The sequence below is a fragment of the Mus caroli genome, unplaced genomic scaffold (genome assembly GCF_978045245.1).
Source record: "Mus caroli unplaced genomic scaffold, Mus_caroli_1 scaffold_19, whole genome shotgun sequence".
NCBI classification, from domain to species: Eukaryota; Metazoa; Chordata; class Mammalia; order Rodentia; family Muridae; genus Mus; species Mus caroli.
Genome location: NW_028227274.1, coordinates 66,544,419 through 66,560,418, shown reverse-complemented (window position 1 = coordinate 66,560,418; position 16,000 = coordinate 66,544,419). Strand labels below are relative to the sequence as shown.

General features: G+C 44.9%; 1 protein-coding gene across 15 annotated transcripts in view; it reads right to left on the bottom strand.

Moving 5' to 3' along the window:
• Ldlrad4 (low density lipoprotein receptor class A domain containing 4) overlaps positions 1–16,000 on the bottom strand; it is a 322,460-nt gene that overhangs the window by 8,161 nt on the left and 298,299 nt on the right. For all 15 annotated transcript variants that reach the window (XM_029472270.2, XM_085833737.1, XM_085833736.1 and 12 more), the window contains one exon: positions 1,795–1,848. In XM_029472270.2, the coding sequence (XP_029328130.1) occupies positions 1,795–1,848 (54 nt within the window). The remainder of the gene's footprint in view (positions 1–1,794; positions 1,849–16,000) is intronic.

The window sequence follows — 16,000 nt, the reverse complement described above, 5'->3', positions numbered from 1 at the left end:
AGCAATACTATCACATCTATATTTATTGATATCTCCCTCACAATATCCAAGGAGTGGGACTAGCCTACATATCCATCAACAGATTGTTTTCTAAATGTTGAACATACACACCATGGAGTTTTGTGAAGCAATAAACCAAAATAAAATCATGGTATCTGCAGGAAAATGGATGGAACTGAAATCATTAGTAGGTAACATAAGCTGGATTCAGAAAGTCAATCTTTTTCTTATATTAAGAACCTAGTTGAGAGTTGGGGGGCGGGGGACAGAAAGGACTAAAAAAAGATCTTCATGGAAGTGGAACAGAGGATGTAGGATCCATGTGGTAAGAATCAGAAGAGGCTCTACTGGGGGAGGAAAGGAAACCAGTCAGAGATAAGAAGATATGGAGAAGACCGTAGAGAAGGAACTACATGTGAACAAAATATTACACATAGTGGGGAAACAACAGGATAGGGCCCATTGCTTCTAATGCTGACATAAAAGTTAATCATAGAAATACATTTTACCCCAGTTTCTTCTAGAAGACAAATGTTACCTGCATGAGTCTGTCTGTCTGTCTGTCTATCTCTCTCTCTCTCTCTCTCTCTCTCTGTGTGTGTGTGTTTGTGTTTAAAACAACTTAACAGTCTCAACCATATTTTATACTTAAAGGCAAAAGGTATTGTTTTGATAATTCAATATGTGACAAAGTTAAAAACAAATGAGTTTTCTCTTTGGTAGAATCAAATATAAAACTTGACTGTACTGACAGGAAAGATGTAATGATAAAATTGTGGCAACAGAAGAACTCTAATTGAATAAGTCTAAGATAAAATTCTTGATTGAGCCTCTTAAAAGAAGCCCGACAATGTCTTAATCCTAAACCCAACTGTATTGACCACTCTCTGTGAGCTGGACATACATTAAATAAATCTGTCTTACATCTGCATTTTATTCCTCTTTTCTAGCATGTAAAACACTGATATGGATTCTGTGTCGGCCACAGAATACTCGAGGCCAGAAGGGGAACCACTGTGACATCTTTATTTTTCTACAGATGGATACTGGGAAGTTCTCTTGAGAGAGTTTTGGTTTAGTTTGACTGCCAATACCTACACTGGGTCCCTCAAATTTCACTGTTTCATGATCTCTGTACATCTGAGTTTTGTGATTTTTATATTTGTACTGAAATACTTAAAACTTCAGATAATGGAGCCAGGTGTGGTGGCGCACGGCCTTAATCCCAGCACTCGGGAGGCAGAGGCAGGCAAATTTCTGAGTTCAAGACCAGCCTGGTCTACAAAGTGAGTTCCAGGACAGTCAGGGCTATACAGAGAAACCCTGTCTCGGAAAATAAAACAAAAAACAAACAAACAAAAAAGCTTCAGATAATGGAAGAACATTATGTCACATTCTTTAACCCCAGCTTGGGAGTCAGAAACTGGTGCATCTCTGTGAGTTCAAGGCTGGCCTGTTCTACATAGCAAGTTACAGGTCAAACCAGGGCTATGTAAAGAGTCTCATAAAACTTATATTATTAAATTGTATATGCGTGAAGAATCCATGCTATTTGATACATATAAACTATGCCTATACTTGCAAAACTCAGTTGATAAAGATATAATCCAGGGTTCAGCAATTTTTAACCCATTCTCTGTATAAAGTTTAGGCGCATGGCTCTAAGGGGAGATCCCTTAAGTCCCTTTAAGCAAAGTTACAGACAATGACTTCATCCTAAAGTTGATTTCGAATCCAAGGCTGTGGTCATGACTTCTTCCCCCCCCCCCCCCGCCCCCCCAGCCTCTGTCTTACCTCTGAAGCCCCTGGGCGCTGCACGGAGCTATCAGAAGGCCACAGGGATCCTTCCTGGAGGTGGGAAGGAGAGAAGTGAGGAACAAGAGATAAGAAAACCATGTGTTTCATCAGAAAATCATGTGTTTCATACAACAGTAGCAGCAGCACAATCATTTTAAACTCAATTTTTTGAAACAAAAATCATTTTGCTCTTTGGACACTAGCTCACTTGTCTAAAACATGGAACATTGCATGCCTCGCATCTAAGTGGAAGGTTGCAACCCAACAACAAAATTAGAGACATTAGATCCTGGATGTAACGGATTTGAAGTCACAAATACTGGCTCATCGATGTAACCATGTGCTTCAAATGGCCACAAACTATACACAGTCAGTGCCCACACTTGTTCCTGAGCAAGACAAGCTTGGAGAGGCCTACCCAGAAGAATGTATCACGTGGCCTGCCAAGACTAAATGCCACCCCCACCATCACCACGTAGCCTGAAGTCTATAGCTGCCACAGAGACACTACCCCCAACGCAGGTCAGCTCTCAGCATCAACTGCAGTTTCCAAAGCCTGGATGTCCTTCCATACTGATTTTGTTTTTTAGCCTGAATATTCACAGACATAAGCTGATAAATAGGAGCTATTGTTTTGAGAAATGTGTGGCAAGGAAGGGCCTGCCAAGATAGGGCAACATTTACCGCCAAGCTTGAAGACTGAGTCTGATTCCCAGAATCCCAATGATAGGGAAAGAAATGACTTCAGAAAGTTATCCCTTGACCTCTGCACATGCACCAGGGCATACAAACAAACTTGCATGCATTCATACATTCATTCACACATACATACATGAACATTTTAAAAAACTGTTTGGCCAGACTACCAAGATAACAAGCCTATAACTTCATTATCGGGGCACCTATTCCCCTATACCATGTTTATAAAGCACTCCATAGTGATATGCCTTTTGCGTTCAAATTATTGGCTATTTGCCAGTTTCCCAGTTTATTGTCATTGTAATTGTCAGAGTAAGATCTTCGGTGGGGAAGACACCTGGACTTTTGGACTTTTGGGAATATGTATACTTGGTCTCTGGAGATCACTGAGTTTCCCCAAACTACAGAGTCCTAAGTAAAAACAGCCACGGAGAGACACCCAGACCCTCAGATGAAAGTGCACGCTGTTCTTTGCTGTGGTCGGTGTTTCAACAGAAATATTCACTTCACTGCTAACCACATTGTTTTGTCCAATACATAAAACCCGTTCCTAAGATACTCACAGGACATCGTGGACTCAGTAGCAAAAAATATCAGCTGACCCAGCTGTTCCGAGGAAGTGTGGGCAGAAGGGTCTGACTATAAAATTATGTAACGAATCGTTACAGCTGTGCCTGGCAACAGGTGAAGGACCTAACTTTAATCAAATGGTGTGATTGATCGATCCCCTGCCCAGTGCAGCAAAGTACTAGCACTGGAGTCCAGAGCACAAGTCCACTGGTATTTCTGAGACCCTCTAGCCACACTGCTGTGAGCCACTGCCACCTCTCCTCCCTCCCACAGCCCTTCGTGTCCAGCTCCAATCATGTAACGGCACCATCAAGAACTCAGCAGTGAGGGCTCAAATAGCCTCGATGGCAATGATCATTCCTAGTGGCTTCATTTTTCTGAAAAGTGTCAGATCTGATCCAAGGGCTTGCAGGAAGGAGCCCCCTAGCAGCCTCTCAGACATCCCCTCCCCCTCCTTACGTGGCCTGTCATACCTTGCAGTTGCTTGTTAAAACTCTGCACTGGAATTACTTACTGGGGTCACCTGGGGCTACCACCCATGAAACCTCAGTGGGTGCCTAATAACATTCTGATAGAAAGCGGAATCTAGTCTGCTTGTCTAGACTTGATCCTCTCTCTGTTCACCCTGCCTAATCTTCTGCAACCATGGCCTCCTTTGTCTCCGAAGATAAGTCCTGTCCAACAAGGGGAACTCAGTGGCTTCTCCTCATGTTAGACATTCCTGCGTGCACCTTTTGGAGCCTCAGCTGTCTGCTGAGGAGAATACCCATAACCACAAACCTCAGCGGGGACTCTGCACCCATGCAGAGCTCCTCGTGGCAGAGACACGGGGGACAAGGTTAGTTCCAAACAGCTTTGCCACTTTGAAGCTCATGGTGTGCTTCCTCCCCTCCCCGCATGGATTTTTTCCTATAATCAAATCTTCACTGTGAATGGACACATTACTGTTTCTCCTCCAGATAATACAGTTCTCCTCACCTTGGCTCATCAGAGTAGGAAAACTGTTTTCTTCCAGGTCTAGAAGACCCTGTGTGGGGAGAGTCTAGACAGTTATCAACACACTAAGTGAGGGGCTTTCCTCTAACAATGCCCCTCAGTCTATGTCTGTGAAAGGCCAGCGACAGAGATGTGTGAGAGACAGACTGTACTTTCTGTACACAGATACAGCCTGTGCTACTGTTGGAATGATAGGCGTCCCTCACAGACCCACGCATTTGAATACACGCTCCCCAGTTGGCGGTGCTATTTGGGAAGGTTGTGAGCCCTTCAGAAGGTAAAGCCAGCCTTGCTGGAGAAAGTATGTTTTACTAGAGGTGGACTTTGACGGGTTAGAAAGCCTCACTCGCCTTCCTGTTCTTTCTCTCTGCTTCCTGTGTGCAGATAAAATGTGATCTACCAGCTCACACTCTTAACCCTGTGCCTGCCCCAGCATTATAGACTCTTCCCTCAGAATCCATAAGCTAAACACTGTCTTCCTTAATTTACTTTTGGTCATGGTAGTTTATTAAAGCAACAGACAACTAATACAGGTTATACGCTATAGTTTATATGTAATAAGCTATATATGTATGTGTGCATCAGTGTGTGTATGTGTGTGTGTTAAGCACACTTTGAATTGGTCTAGAACAGTGGTTCTCAGCCTTTCTCACTCATGTTGCAACCCTTTAATACAGTTTCTCATGTTGTGGTGACTGCCCCACCCCCAAGCCATAATTTGTTGCTATTTCACAACAGTAATTTTGCTACTGTTATGAATCATGACTATCTGATATGCAACCCCTGTGAAACGGTCTTTCACAACCCACGGGCTGAGAACCACTAGCCTAGGGCTTTAACTGAGCCCTGGAACTTGTCCCCTTGGACAACCTCAAGGAGCACAGCATGAAGACCGGCTCACCGGGGCATCCCCGGAGTTTGGACTTTTTATTCACATATCTGTGAAAAGAGACACAAGAAGTTTGCAGGCTTAAAGACACACATCTACTTTCTCCTTCATATTTGAGAAACCAGTCTCATGTTTTCTTCTTTCTGGTTGGTCTCGAGACAGAAAACAGCCGTGCCATTCCATAGATCCCATCTGATACAAAAACCTCAGCATCAGAGATCAGATCTGTGTCTTTATCATTAAAAAAATTTTTTTTTTAAAAAAGTGTCATTTGTAGATCTGGAGCACAAAGACTAATTTTTCCCCATCTGACACATTTCGGATGGGCTGTGAAGAGGTAAGAAATGTCCCCAATGTGGTGGTCTTTGGAGGGCAGGGAAGTAGTTTGGCCGGGAGGATGGGGTCATTGTGAACATGCAATCAGTTACCTTATAAAAGAGGCCAGAGAGCTAGCAAGCTCTCCTCCCCCATAGAAGATGTACAAGAAGTTATCCAGCAGTCCAGAGGCAGGTGACACTAAGAACCTGCCCACGGTCTCACAGTACTGTGAGCTCTGACATCCAGTAATCAGGACTGTGGTAAAGGAACGTCAAATGTCTATAACCCACGGTGGTGTTTTACAGCAGCCAAACCAAGACAGACTTTTAAAGTCTCAGCTCTAACATTTACATGGTTCAGAAACACATTTTAATTTTTAGATGTGTTGTAAGACTAGGGTTCCTTACTACAATTTTGCACGTGGCGATCCAGCCTCTAACTTCCTTTATGAAAAGCCTGGGTTTTTTTTTGTTTTTTGTTTTTTTTTTCTAATTGATGGCTTTGGGCCTCTGTCTTAGTTAGGGTTTTATTGCTGTGAACAGACACCATGACCAAGGCAAGTCTTATAAAAAAACAACATTTAATTGGGGCTGGCTTACAGGTTCAGAGGTTCATTCCATTATCATCAAGGTGGGAGCATGGCAGTATCCAGGCAGGCATGGTGCAGCAGGAGCTGAGAGTTCTATGTCTTCATCCAAAGGCTGCTAGTGGAAGACTGACTTCCAGGCAACTAGGGTGAGGATCTTATACCCACACCCACAGTGACACACCCATTCCAACCAGGTCACACCTATTACAACAAGGCCACACCTTCAGATGGTGCCACTCCCTGGTCCAAGGATATATAAACCATCACATTCCACTCCCTGGTCCCCATAGACTTGTTCAAAAACATGAGTCTATGGGGGCCACACTTAAACATAGCATAATGCAAAATGCATTTAGTCCAACTTTCAAAGTCCTCATAGTCTATAGCAGTCACAACAATGTTAAAAGTCCAAAGTTCAAGGTCTCTTCTGAGATTCATCCAACTTAATTAACTGTAATCTCAAAGCAAGGCAGGAAACCAGCTGGGCAAACTCCAAACTCTGCATCTCCATGGCTGATGTCAAAGCGGTCTTCAGATCTCCACTCCTTTTTCATCTTTGTTGACTGCAACAAACTGCTTTCTCCTGGGCTGGTTCCACTCCCTGTTAGCAGCTTTCTTCAGCACGTGTCCCATGGCTCTGGCATCTTTAACATCTTTGAGTCTCCAAGGCAATTTCAATGTTACAGCTTCTTGTTTCAGTGTCTGGGATTCCACTTGATCTTTTGGACTCCTCCTAAGGGCTGGCATCACTTTTCCAGCTCTGCGCTCTGTAGCACTCTAAGCTCAGGTTGATCTACTCCACTACAGCTGCAGTTCTTGGTGATCACTCCATGGTACTGACATCTCCAATACACTGGGGTATTCCACTCCAACTAGGCTTCACCAATAGCCTCTCATAGGCTCTCTTCAGGGTGCCAAGCCTCAAATCCTTTGCATGACCCCTTCAGTCCTGGGCCATCAACTACAGCTGAGGCTTCACCTTCTCCAATGGCCTTCCCTGGCCTCTCACAGTGCTAAGCCTCAGCTTCTCTCCATTATCCCTTCATTCCTTCACAAGCAGTACCACCTGAGTGACTCTTACACATTACCAAGTCTAGCCGCAGCATGAGGTGCAACCTTGGTTATCTCTGGAACACAGCTTCTTTGTGCTCCCAGAAAACAATTTCCAGAAGATTTCACCTCAGTGATGCTGGTCTCTTCTTAATCACTGCTAATTCCTTAGCTCCAGCTAACCAGCATCAATTTTCCCAGTAGTTCCTTCCATTCTTAACTCTAGAGCCAGAGCCACATGGCTGAAGCTGCCGAGTTCTGCTGCATACAGGAACTAGAACATGATCCCCTTGTCCTATTACATTATCACTAGCTTTATGTTTTCTAAATCCTTCACTGCCTAAACTTGGCTATCCTGGTTCTTGCTTTGTAGATTGACCTTGAATGCAGAGATCAGCATGCCTGTCTCCTGAGATTAAAGGTGTGTACCACCATGCCTGGATTTAATTTAGCTGGGTAGGATCTTGCCCCAAGGTCCCACTCCCTTAATCTGTTATCTCCTAGAACACAGGAATTTGTTCCATTTCACTTCCTGGTACCCCTTTAATACTCGAACCATATATTTTAAATTTGGCCTTTCTAAGCTTGCTATGCTTGTTCAAACTTCTCTTTGTGAGACTTAACCAGAGACCAGAGTCTCTGTTGGGCTTTTTTGAAACTTCCTTTGTCAATGCAATTAATCCAAGTCTCTTCACCTTAGCCTCAGGCAAACTTTTCAGACAAGGGTAAAAAGTAGCCACATTCTTCTCCAAAATACCACAAAACCAGTCTTTATACCACATTCTGAAATTCTTCTCCTTTGAAATCTCTTGGGCCAGGTCAACACAGTTCAAATCACTCCCAGCAACTAAGTCTTCCATATTCCTAATAGGATGACCCATTAAGCCCCATTTAAAGCATTCCATTGCTTTCCAAATACAAAGTCCCAAAATCCACATTCTGTCAAATAAAAGCATGGTCAGGCCTATCACAGCAATACCCCACTCCCGGTACCAACTTCTGTCTTAGTTAGGGTTTTATTGCTGTGAACAGACACCATGACCAAGGCAAGTCTTATAAAAAACAACATTTAATTGGGGCTGGCTTACAGGTTCAGAGGTTCATTCCATTATCATCAAGGTGGGAGCATGGCAGTATCCAGGCAGGCATGGTGCAGCAGGAGCTGAGAGTTCTATGTCTTCATCCAAAGGCTGCTAGTGGAAGACTGACTTCCAGGCAACTAGGGTGAGGATCTTATACCCACACCCACAGTGACACACCCATTCCAACCAGGTCACACCTATTACAACAAGGCCACACCTTCAGATGGTGCCACTCCCTGGTCCAAGGATATATAAACCATCACAGCCTCCCTGTTGGCAGTCTCTGGACCATCTTTGAAAAGGTTTGTTTCAAAGCCGTCTAATCGATTTCACTGAAGCACATAGCATCATCCTTTATCCCGATATTACACTGTTTTAATTACTCTCGGCTTCATATTGATTTTTGAGGTCAAGAATTATGAGACCAGCTCCTGAATTTGTTGTTCTCCTTTAAAGCCATTTTGGCTATTGATGGCTCTCAGGGATATCATAGAAGTTATCAGATGGATTTTTTTTTTAATTTCTGCAAAAAAGCATCACTGGATTGTAGATATCTATGGATACTACAGACTTTCAAAACTGTTAAAATGTCAGTATTTTATTCATCTCTATGGGATGCCTTTCCATTTCTTGTCTTGTTTACATTTTTGGCAGCCATCAGAATCACCGTGGATTGTTGGAGTAATAGACAGTCTAATTAAAGACTACATCTTTAGTTTCTTCTGTTAATTTCACTTTGAACTATTGGTAAGTCTACTGCAAATGCTTTCTAAAATTCCTTGTGAAATCAGGCGATCCATTGTCAAAGAAATGCAGCTGACTTATGAGGGCCAATCCTGTACCCTGCTACTCTGCTGGATTTTACTTTTTAGTTACGGCGTTTTACTCTTTGTTTCGGAAGGCTCCTCGAGGTTTTTTCTGTATAAGATCATGGCATCTGATAACAGGGCACCTTTCCCCACCCTTTCCCACTGGGATGTGGTCCTGGCTATTTTTACATCAACTTGACACAAGCTAGAGTCATCTGAAAGGAGGCAGCCTCCATTGAGAAAATGCCTCCGTAAGATCAGGCTGTAGGCAAGCCTATAAGGCATTTCATAATTAGTGATTGATATGGGAGGGCCCAGCCTATGGAGGGTGCCATGAGAAAACCATGAGCAAGCTATGAGGAACAAGCCTATAAGCAGCTTCCTCCACGGCCTCTGCATCAGCTCCTGCCTCTGGGCTCCTGCCCTGACTTCTTCAGTGATGACCTGTGGATATATAAGTGTAAACAAAATAAAATCTTTCCTCTCCAAGTCACATTCAGTTATGGGTGTTTCATCAGGGCAATAGCAACTCAAAGACAAATGTCTTTTCCTTCTCCTGGCCTACTATTTTAGCTAGAACTTCCAACAAATGCTATGTTAAATAGATAAGGCAAAAGCAGCCATCTCTATCTTGTTCCTGATCTTGGAAGAACGTTTTAGTATTTTACTGTGGATTGATGATGTTTTTGTCTGTGAGCTTCTCATAGATCAATGAGAAGTTAAGGCGTTGAAGTTTCCTTTTTCTCTTTCCACTTCATCAAGTGACGTTTATGTAAGGATGTTGAATCTTATCAAGTAATTCCTCTGTGTTGACCTAGATGATCATGGGTGTTCTTTCCTGCCTGCCTCTTCATTCTGTTAGTGGGGTGTGTAATGTTGACTGGTTTTAAATTCTAAGCCAGCCTTACATTCCAGGAATAAATCACATCTGGCCATGAGGTGTAATTCTTTGAAATGCATGGCATCTAATTCTTTCGAAATGATGCTGAAGTCAAGTTTCTGTTGTTATTTTCTTGAAGACGTTTATGTCAGTATTCATAAAGGACACTGGTTTACGGCTTCCTCTTGGCTTCGTGTTTTCTATGTCCTTCTTCAGTATTGAGACTGCTGGCCTCTTGGACTGAGTCAAGAAACCTTACCCACTTTTTCCATTCTTTCAAAGGATTTGAGAAGGAGAGGTAGCAAGTCTTTCATATTTGGTAGAGCTTCCCAGTTCATCCATCCGACCTCCCTGTGTTAGGAAGGTATCTTAGCTAAAAATTCCTATTGCTACAATTAAAAAAAAAAAAAGACCAAAGACTACCAAGGGAGAGAGGGGCTTACTTCAGCTTATAGTTCCATATCACAGCCCATCACTGAGGGCAGTCAAGGCAAGAGCTCAAGGCAGAACCCCAGAGACAGGCACTGATGCAGACGACATCACAAGGTGCTTCTGACTGACTGGCTGCTCCTCATGCCTCAGCCTGCCTCCTTGGAGCACCCACCTCCAGCCCAGGGGTGGCACGATCATGGTGAGCTGGGCTCTCCTAAATCAACCACCAATCAAGAAACCACACCACAGGTTTGCCCACAGGCCAAGCTGGTGGGGCTGTTTTCTCAACTGGGATTCCTTTTTCCCAAATGATGTCAGGTTGACATAAAATTAGCCAGCGTAGAAGTGTATTAGTTATTTTTTCTTGGCTAGAGAAACTTAAGGAAGAAAGATGTATTCTTGCCTCGTGTTGCAAGCAGAAGCATCCTCTCTATAGCAGGGAAGCTATGACAACAGGGTCAGTCCATGCCTATGGCAGTGGGAGCTAGCCCATACTGGGAAGCTCAGAGAAGGGCCTGGGGCAAGCCTAGGGTATAAAATTCAAGAACCACCCATAGCAAGCCACTTCTTCTCTCATCGAGGTCTCACCTAAAGAGTTACATCCTCCTGAAAGTGTCACCAGACAGAGACCTATTGCTCCAGTGTGTCAACAGACCATAATAGGAGGCTTCTATTCATCTCGCCCATCTTCTTACTACTTAGAGGTTTGTTCAGATTTCTTCTTTCTTCACAAGGCAGTTTTGGTAAGGTGTCTGTAACCAATCGCCTGTTTTATCTAGAGAGTCCAATTTGTGGTTATATAGTTATTCATTGTCCCTTGTCATTGTCTTCATCTCTATACAACTTCGATGATGCTTTAACCCAGGAGAAGGTCAGAGCCTGCTGCTTGTGTCCACACGTACCGTGACCCCATATGAGGGCAACATCATAGCTTGGACTTGCTTACGCCTGTGTTCTCAGATAACCTCTCCTTACCATCTGCAGAGAACAGTGGGACCTACCAGTGAGACCACTGCTTGGTATTCTGGCTTCTCTCTCAGAGGCTCCTTATAGCGATCAAGTGTCCACATGGCTTCATATCATTGCACAACTATTTTTACACGAGCTCCATGGGGAGAATTTCAAATCAGAGGTAGAAGCAGTCTTCAGAGAGTCAGCAACTTCTTTGCTTTCTGATAAGATAAATTCTCCTTCCTGTCCCCCCCCCCCAGCCCCCCATAGTCCTTTCTACAAATCAGACAGGGCCATACTGCCTTTTCTCCTCTAGGGGGCAGTAACAGCTTAGAACTCAGCACCTCTACATGGCTGGGAGTACTCTGGCAGCCACAGCCTCCTTTATTCCTCCTTGGGAATCTATCATCAGACTTCTTAAGACCCCTAACTCTACTCAATCTAGGGCACATCCCTTAAGAGAACAGACATCTTCCAGAAAGATCTGCTGGGAGGGAGAGAATGTGGATCCTTCCCATTTGTAGAATAATGCAGCGGATTGAGAAAAGAAGCCACCAGGTGCTTCCCCCAGCCTAGAGGGGGTTGAGGGGAACTGGGGCTGGGGAAAACCACCACACTCCAATAAATTCCAGCCAGAAATAAGAAAGCTTAGGGGACAGGAAGACTGTTCGGCTTTGGCAGGCTTCCAGCTCCAGTCCCTTCTTTGCCCAGAGGGGAAGGGTTTACTCATGGCCCAGAGCTGGCAGTAGGTTAACTTCTAGCCAGAAGCCAGCCCTAGAGAGGAGGTGGACTCTTCAGTAAAGGCCACCTAGAGTTTCCAAATAATTGAGAAACCTTTGAGACCTTTCCTACAACCATACCAAGGAAAAAATTACCATAGGAGTTATAGTAATGCCTTATAAACTTAAAAGGCTACTAAAGTCTTGTTTATTTAATATGGGGTGGGGGAGGGGGTCGAGTGGTTCAGTGGGTAAAAGGGCTTGCTGTGCAGGTGTGAGGAGCCGAGTTCTAACCCTGAAACACACAGTGGCAAGAGAGACCCGACTCCTGAGGAATGTCCCCTCACTTCCACAGGTGCCGTGGCGTATGACCCTGCCTATAATAATAAATAAAAGTTTAGACTTTCACAAGTATTCTTTTAACATGTTATTTTTACATATTGTTGCACCAATACAAACCAATGCCAAACTAGTTCCCTGGGAGCTAAAGATAACCAGAACAGTATTGGTTTTGCCTTCATCCTTTGTTATGTGAAAAGAGGATTTTTAGTTTTGAAAAGAAAGGGTCTCTTGTATGGAACTCAGGTTGGTCTAGAATTCACCATACATACATTTCTCACCATGGCTGGCTTTAAGATTTCTTTTTTACTTTTACTTGTGTGTATTTGTGTGTGTGTGTGTGTGTGTGTGTGTGTGTGTGTGTGTGTGTGTTGGGGGAGGTGTATACCTTATATATGCAGGTAAGTAGATGCCAGAAAAGGGTATCAGATCCTGGGAGTTGGAGTTACAGGCAATTTTAAGCCCTGCTACATGAGGGCTGGAAACAGACCCCAGGTGTTCGGAAGAGCAGCAAGTGCTCTTAGCCACTGAGCCACCTCTCCAGCCCTGCATCATGGGACAATGCAGCTGAGGTACTGTTGTCTCCGTTGCCTTCTGGAAGCAGCATCGGTTTGTTGTGGGTCCTGTCTGATCTTGGTGTGGCCTGGCTTGTGACTTGGAGAGCATCATCTTCCCGAGTCACCTGGCATTGCACCAACCTGGTACCCTCTACCAACCCTCAGTCATCCATAGGACTTCATTCTAAATAGATTGTGGATGATACCAAAGCTCAAATCTATCCTCAGAAAACAAACAGAAGAATGGAGACTTGCCATCGTGGAGAAGAAGAAAACAGTTTTCCTTGATATGAAAAGTAAAGAACCTGTAAGCCATAACGGTAATGCTAAGGTTATTCTGAAAGCCAAGGCGCTCTTAATGGTGCATTAAGAGGAGGGTGTACGTTACATGGCTTCCAGTGTAAACCAGGCTACTGAAAATGTCCACGTGAGCTGCTTCAGAGGGGAACTGGCTGCATCTCCACCACACTCCGCTTTTCACCCTCCCATACTTGAAGGGATACATTGTGACTTAATCTGTTCTTGGGCTCCAGACAGAGAGACCAAAAGGTGAAACCCTTCCAGGGGCCACCTGGCAGCTGAAGCTCTTCCTGGTAGACAATGTAACCATCGAGAGGAAGCTGGTGTTGAGAGTATCTGGGTAAGCGCTGTCATGCCCTGCCTACCTGCTCTGGTGCTTAGAGAGCGGCGAATAGAGGCTGGACAATGTGGACACCAGCCCCGTCTAGTTTAAGGGTGCAGGGATATCACTGTCAGGGAAGTTGCCCCCTGACATCATCTTCTATCCGTCAACTCTACCAGACCGTCCTCTGCCACACTCTTTAGGACTATAACAATGGCATCATTTAGTAAAGACCCAACCGAAAATAGTTTCTTCCTTCCGTTTGCAAATACTTTTCTAAACACAGTCTAATGTAGGTAGAAAAGGAGGAGGCATTCTTTGGTTTCTTTGGGGGGGGAGGGGTAGAGATGTGGTAGCCAGCCCCCCCCCCTCCACTCCCTGTGCCCTTCTCTGGACCAGAGCCTAGTCTGTGGGTTTCCAATATTCCTATGGGTATGGGACCCACCTCAGAGCCTCTGCCTAGGGAGGGACAAATGAAGGCACAAGGAGGCTGAGAAAGGTGCCTGCCATGCTGAGCATGTCCTGGAAGGTCCTGCTAGCAGTGACAGCTGAGCCACTGAGATATACCGAGATATATCCGCTGTCCAGCACTTCTGACTTCTATCTTCCTTTACTCCTAAGGCTTCCAGAGGCTGCTGGTGGTAGGGCAAGCTGCAGACAGCACAAGAGCCCACAGCCAGCCCTGTGTTCTCACTCACAGGCTTTGGCCACAGAGCAGAAGGCCCTGTCCTGAGAAGATGACTAAATGGCCTGTCAGGACAGTCACAGGATGTGCCGCACTTTGTTGACACAGACACAGGCTTCACTCCTGAAAGAGCAGAAACTGTCTTTACTGTCACAAGGGCATGTGTGCCATTTGGTTTGATTTGGTTTCTGGACATCGGAAGCCCTCTTAATTCACTTTTTGTTTCCTTCATGTGCTAAACACTGTTTTCTTTAAAAACATAAAATAAATTTTTTTTTAAAAAAGCTCCCATGCCAGGTGTTGCGGCTCATGCCCATGATCCCAGCACTTGGGAGGCTGAGGCAGGGGGCGTGAGTTCAAGTCCAGACTGGACTGTAGTGTGAGACCCTGTCAACAAGTAAGCATTGAGGACCTGGAGAGAGAACTCAGTGATTCAGAGCCCCTGATGCTTTTACAGAGGTCAATTCTGAGCACACGCGTGGTGGCTTACAACCATTCACAACTCCAGTTCCAGTCCCCCCCCTTCTGACCCCCCACCCACAGCAGTCATGCACAGGCATATATACATGCAGGCAAATACTCACAAACACATAGTTAAAAAATGCTTTAAAAACACTTTTAACACGTCCCTACACACAAACCTACCACAAGGCTGCAAACCAGTAGGTAACTATGACACTGCTACAGGACTCAGGATCCAAACCCAAAACAGAATTACATCCACAGATGTATGCTGGCCCATCTCCTGGGGCATCTGCTCTGGAGCCCACCCTGAAAGGCTGGGGTGGCCCAACATGCCAGAGGAGATTTAAATTCCACAGTTTGTGTGCTATCGCCCAATTCTTAACAATTGGGTCAGCTTCTATCAGGGGGGCAAACGGCTCCGCCCACGCTCTGGGGGGGTCACATATATACTTTCTTCAGTGTATAGACCAAGGTGTGTGGGGGCTGAGGAGTACATTGCATTGGCAGAGGCCTACAGAGGCCTGGTTCTCTTTCCCAGCATCCAGGGAGACAAAAGACATGGCCTCGAGGCCGGACTGCTAGGCAGATACTCATCCTTCCCAAGCTACTGCTGCTGCAGAGTCTCTGTGCAGAAGCCCAGACGTCTGACTCTGCACCACTGACCAAGCACCCGTAGCAACTGGTAATGAAGAAGTGTGTGCTGTAACTCTTCCCGCTAACTTTTCAATTGGGATTTATGTTTCTACAAGTCAAGAGTGGCTCAGCGTATAATATCTCATATGGCTCAAACTGAGTAAAGCTCCTGCCCCTGCACCTGAGGCCAGCCACCTCTGCGTACCTACTGGCCACAAACCCTGGGCTGTGGGGATGGGGTTAGCAGGACCCACCAGGCAGGGGTACAGCTGTCAGAAAGGACCTCTCAGATCCCTCCAGCTGGAAAAGCCTAGACCAGTAGTTCTCAACAACAAAGGTCGTGACCCCTTTGGGGATTGCATATCAGATATTTACATTATGATTCACAACAGTAGCAAGATTACAGTTATGAAGTAGCAATGAAATAAGTTATTGTGGGTTGGGGGTCACCACAACATGAGGAGCTGTATCAAAGGGTCACAGCATTAGGAAGGTTGAGAGCCACTGGCCTAGGCAATTCTGGTAAATCTCCCTTAGGGTCAGGTCTGGAATACCTAGGCCCTTCTATTGGTTCCCTGTTATTTGGTATTTTAAGACAACGGAAAGCAATCTAGATGGTCTCTAAGCTCTAAGCCACACAAACAAGGCATCTGTAAATGTGTTGAGGTTGCCTTGAGAAAAACTAAAAGGACATTTGTGTTACAAACCTATCTCCTGCTGCTGGCCATCATTTGAGCCTTCACTTTTTCCTTTAATTTAAGCCTGAGCTGCTTGCATTCATTTCTGTCCAGTGACTTTCACTGGCCATATGACCCCATTCCGCGACAGCCCTGGCACACACATCTGAGGACAGGCCTCAGGCACAAGGAGCCCTCTCCTTATACTTCACACCTGCATTGTCTCAAACAAAGAACAAAG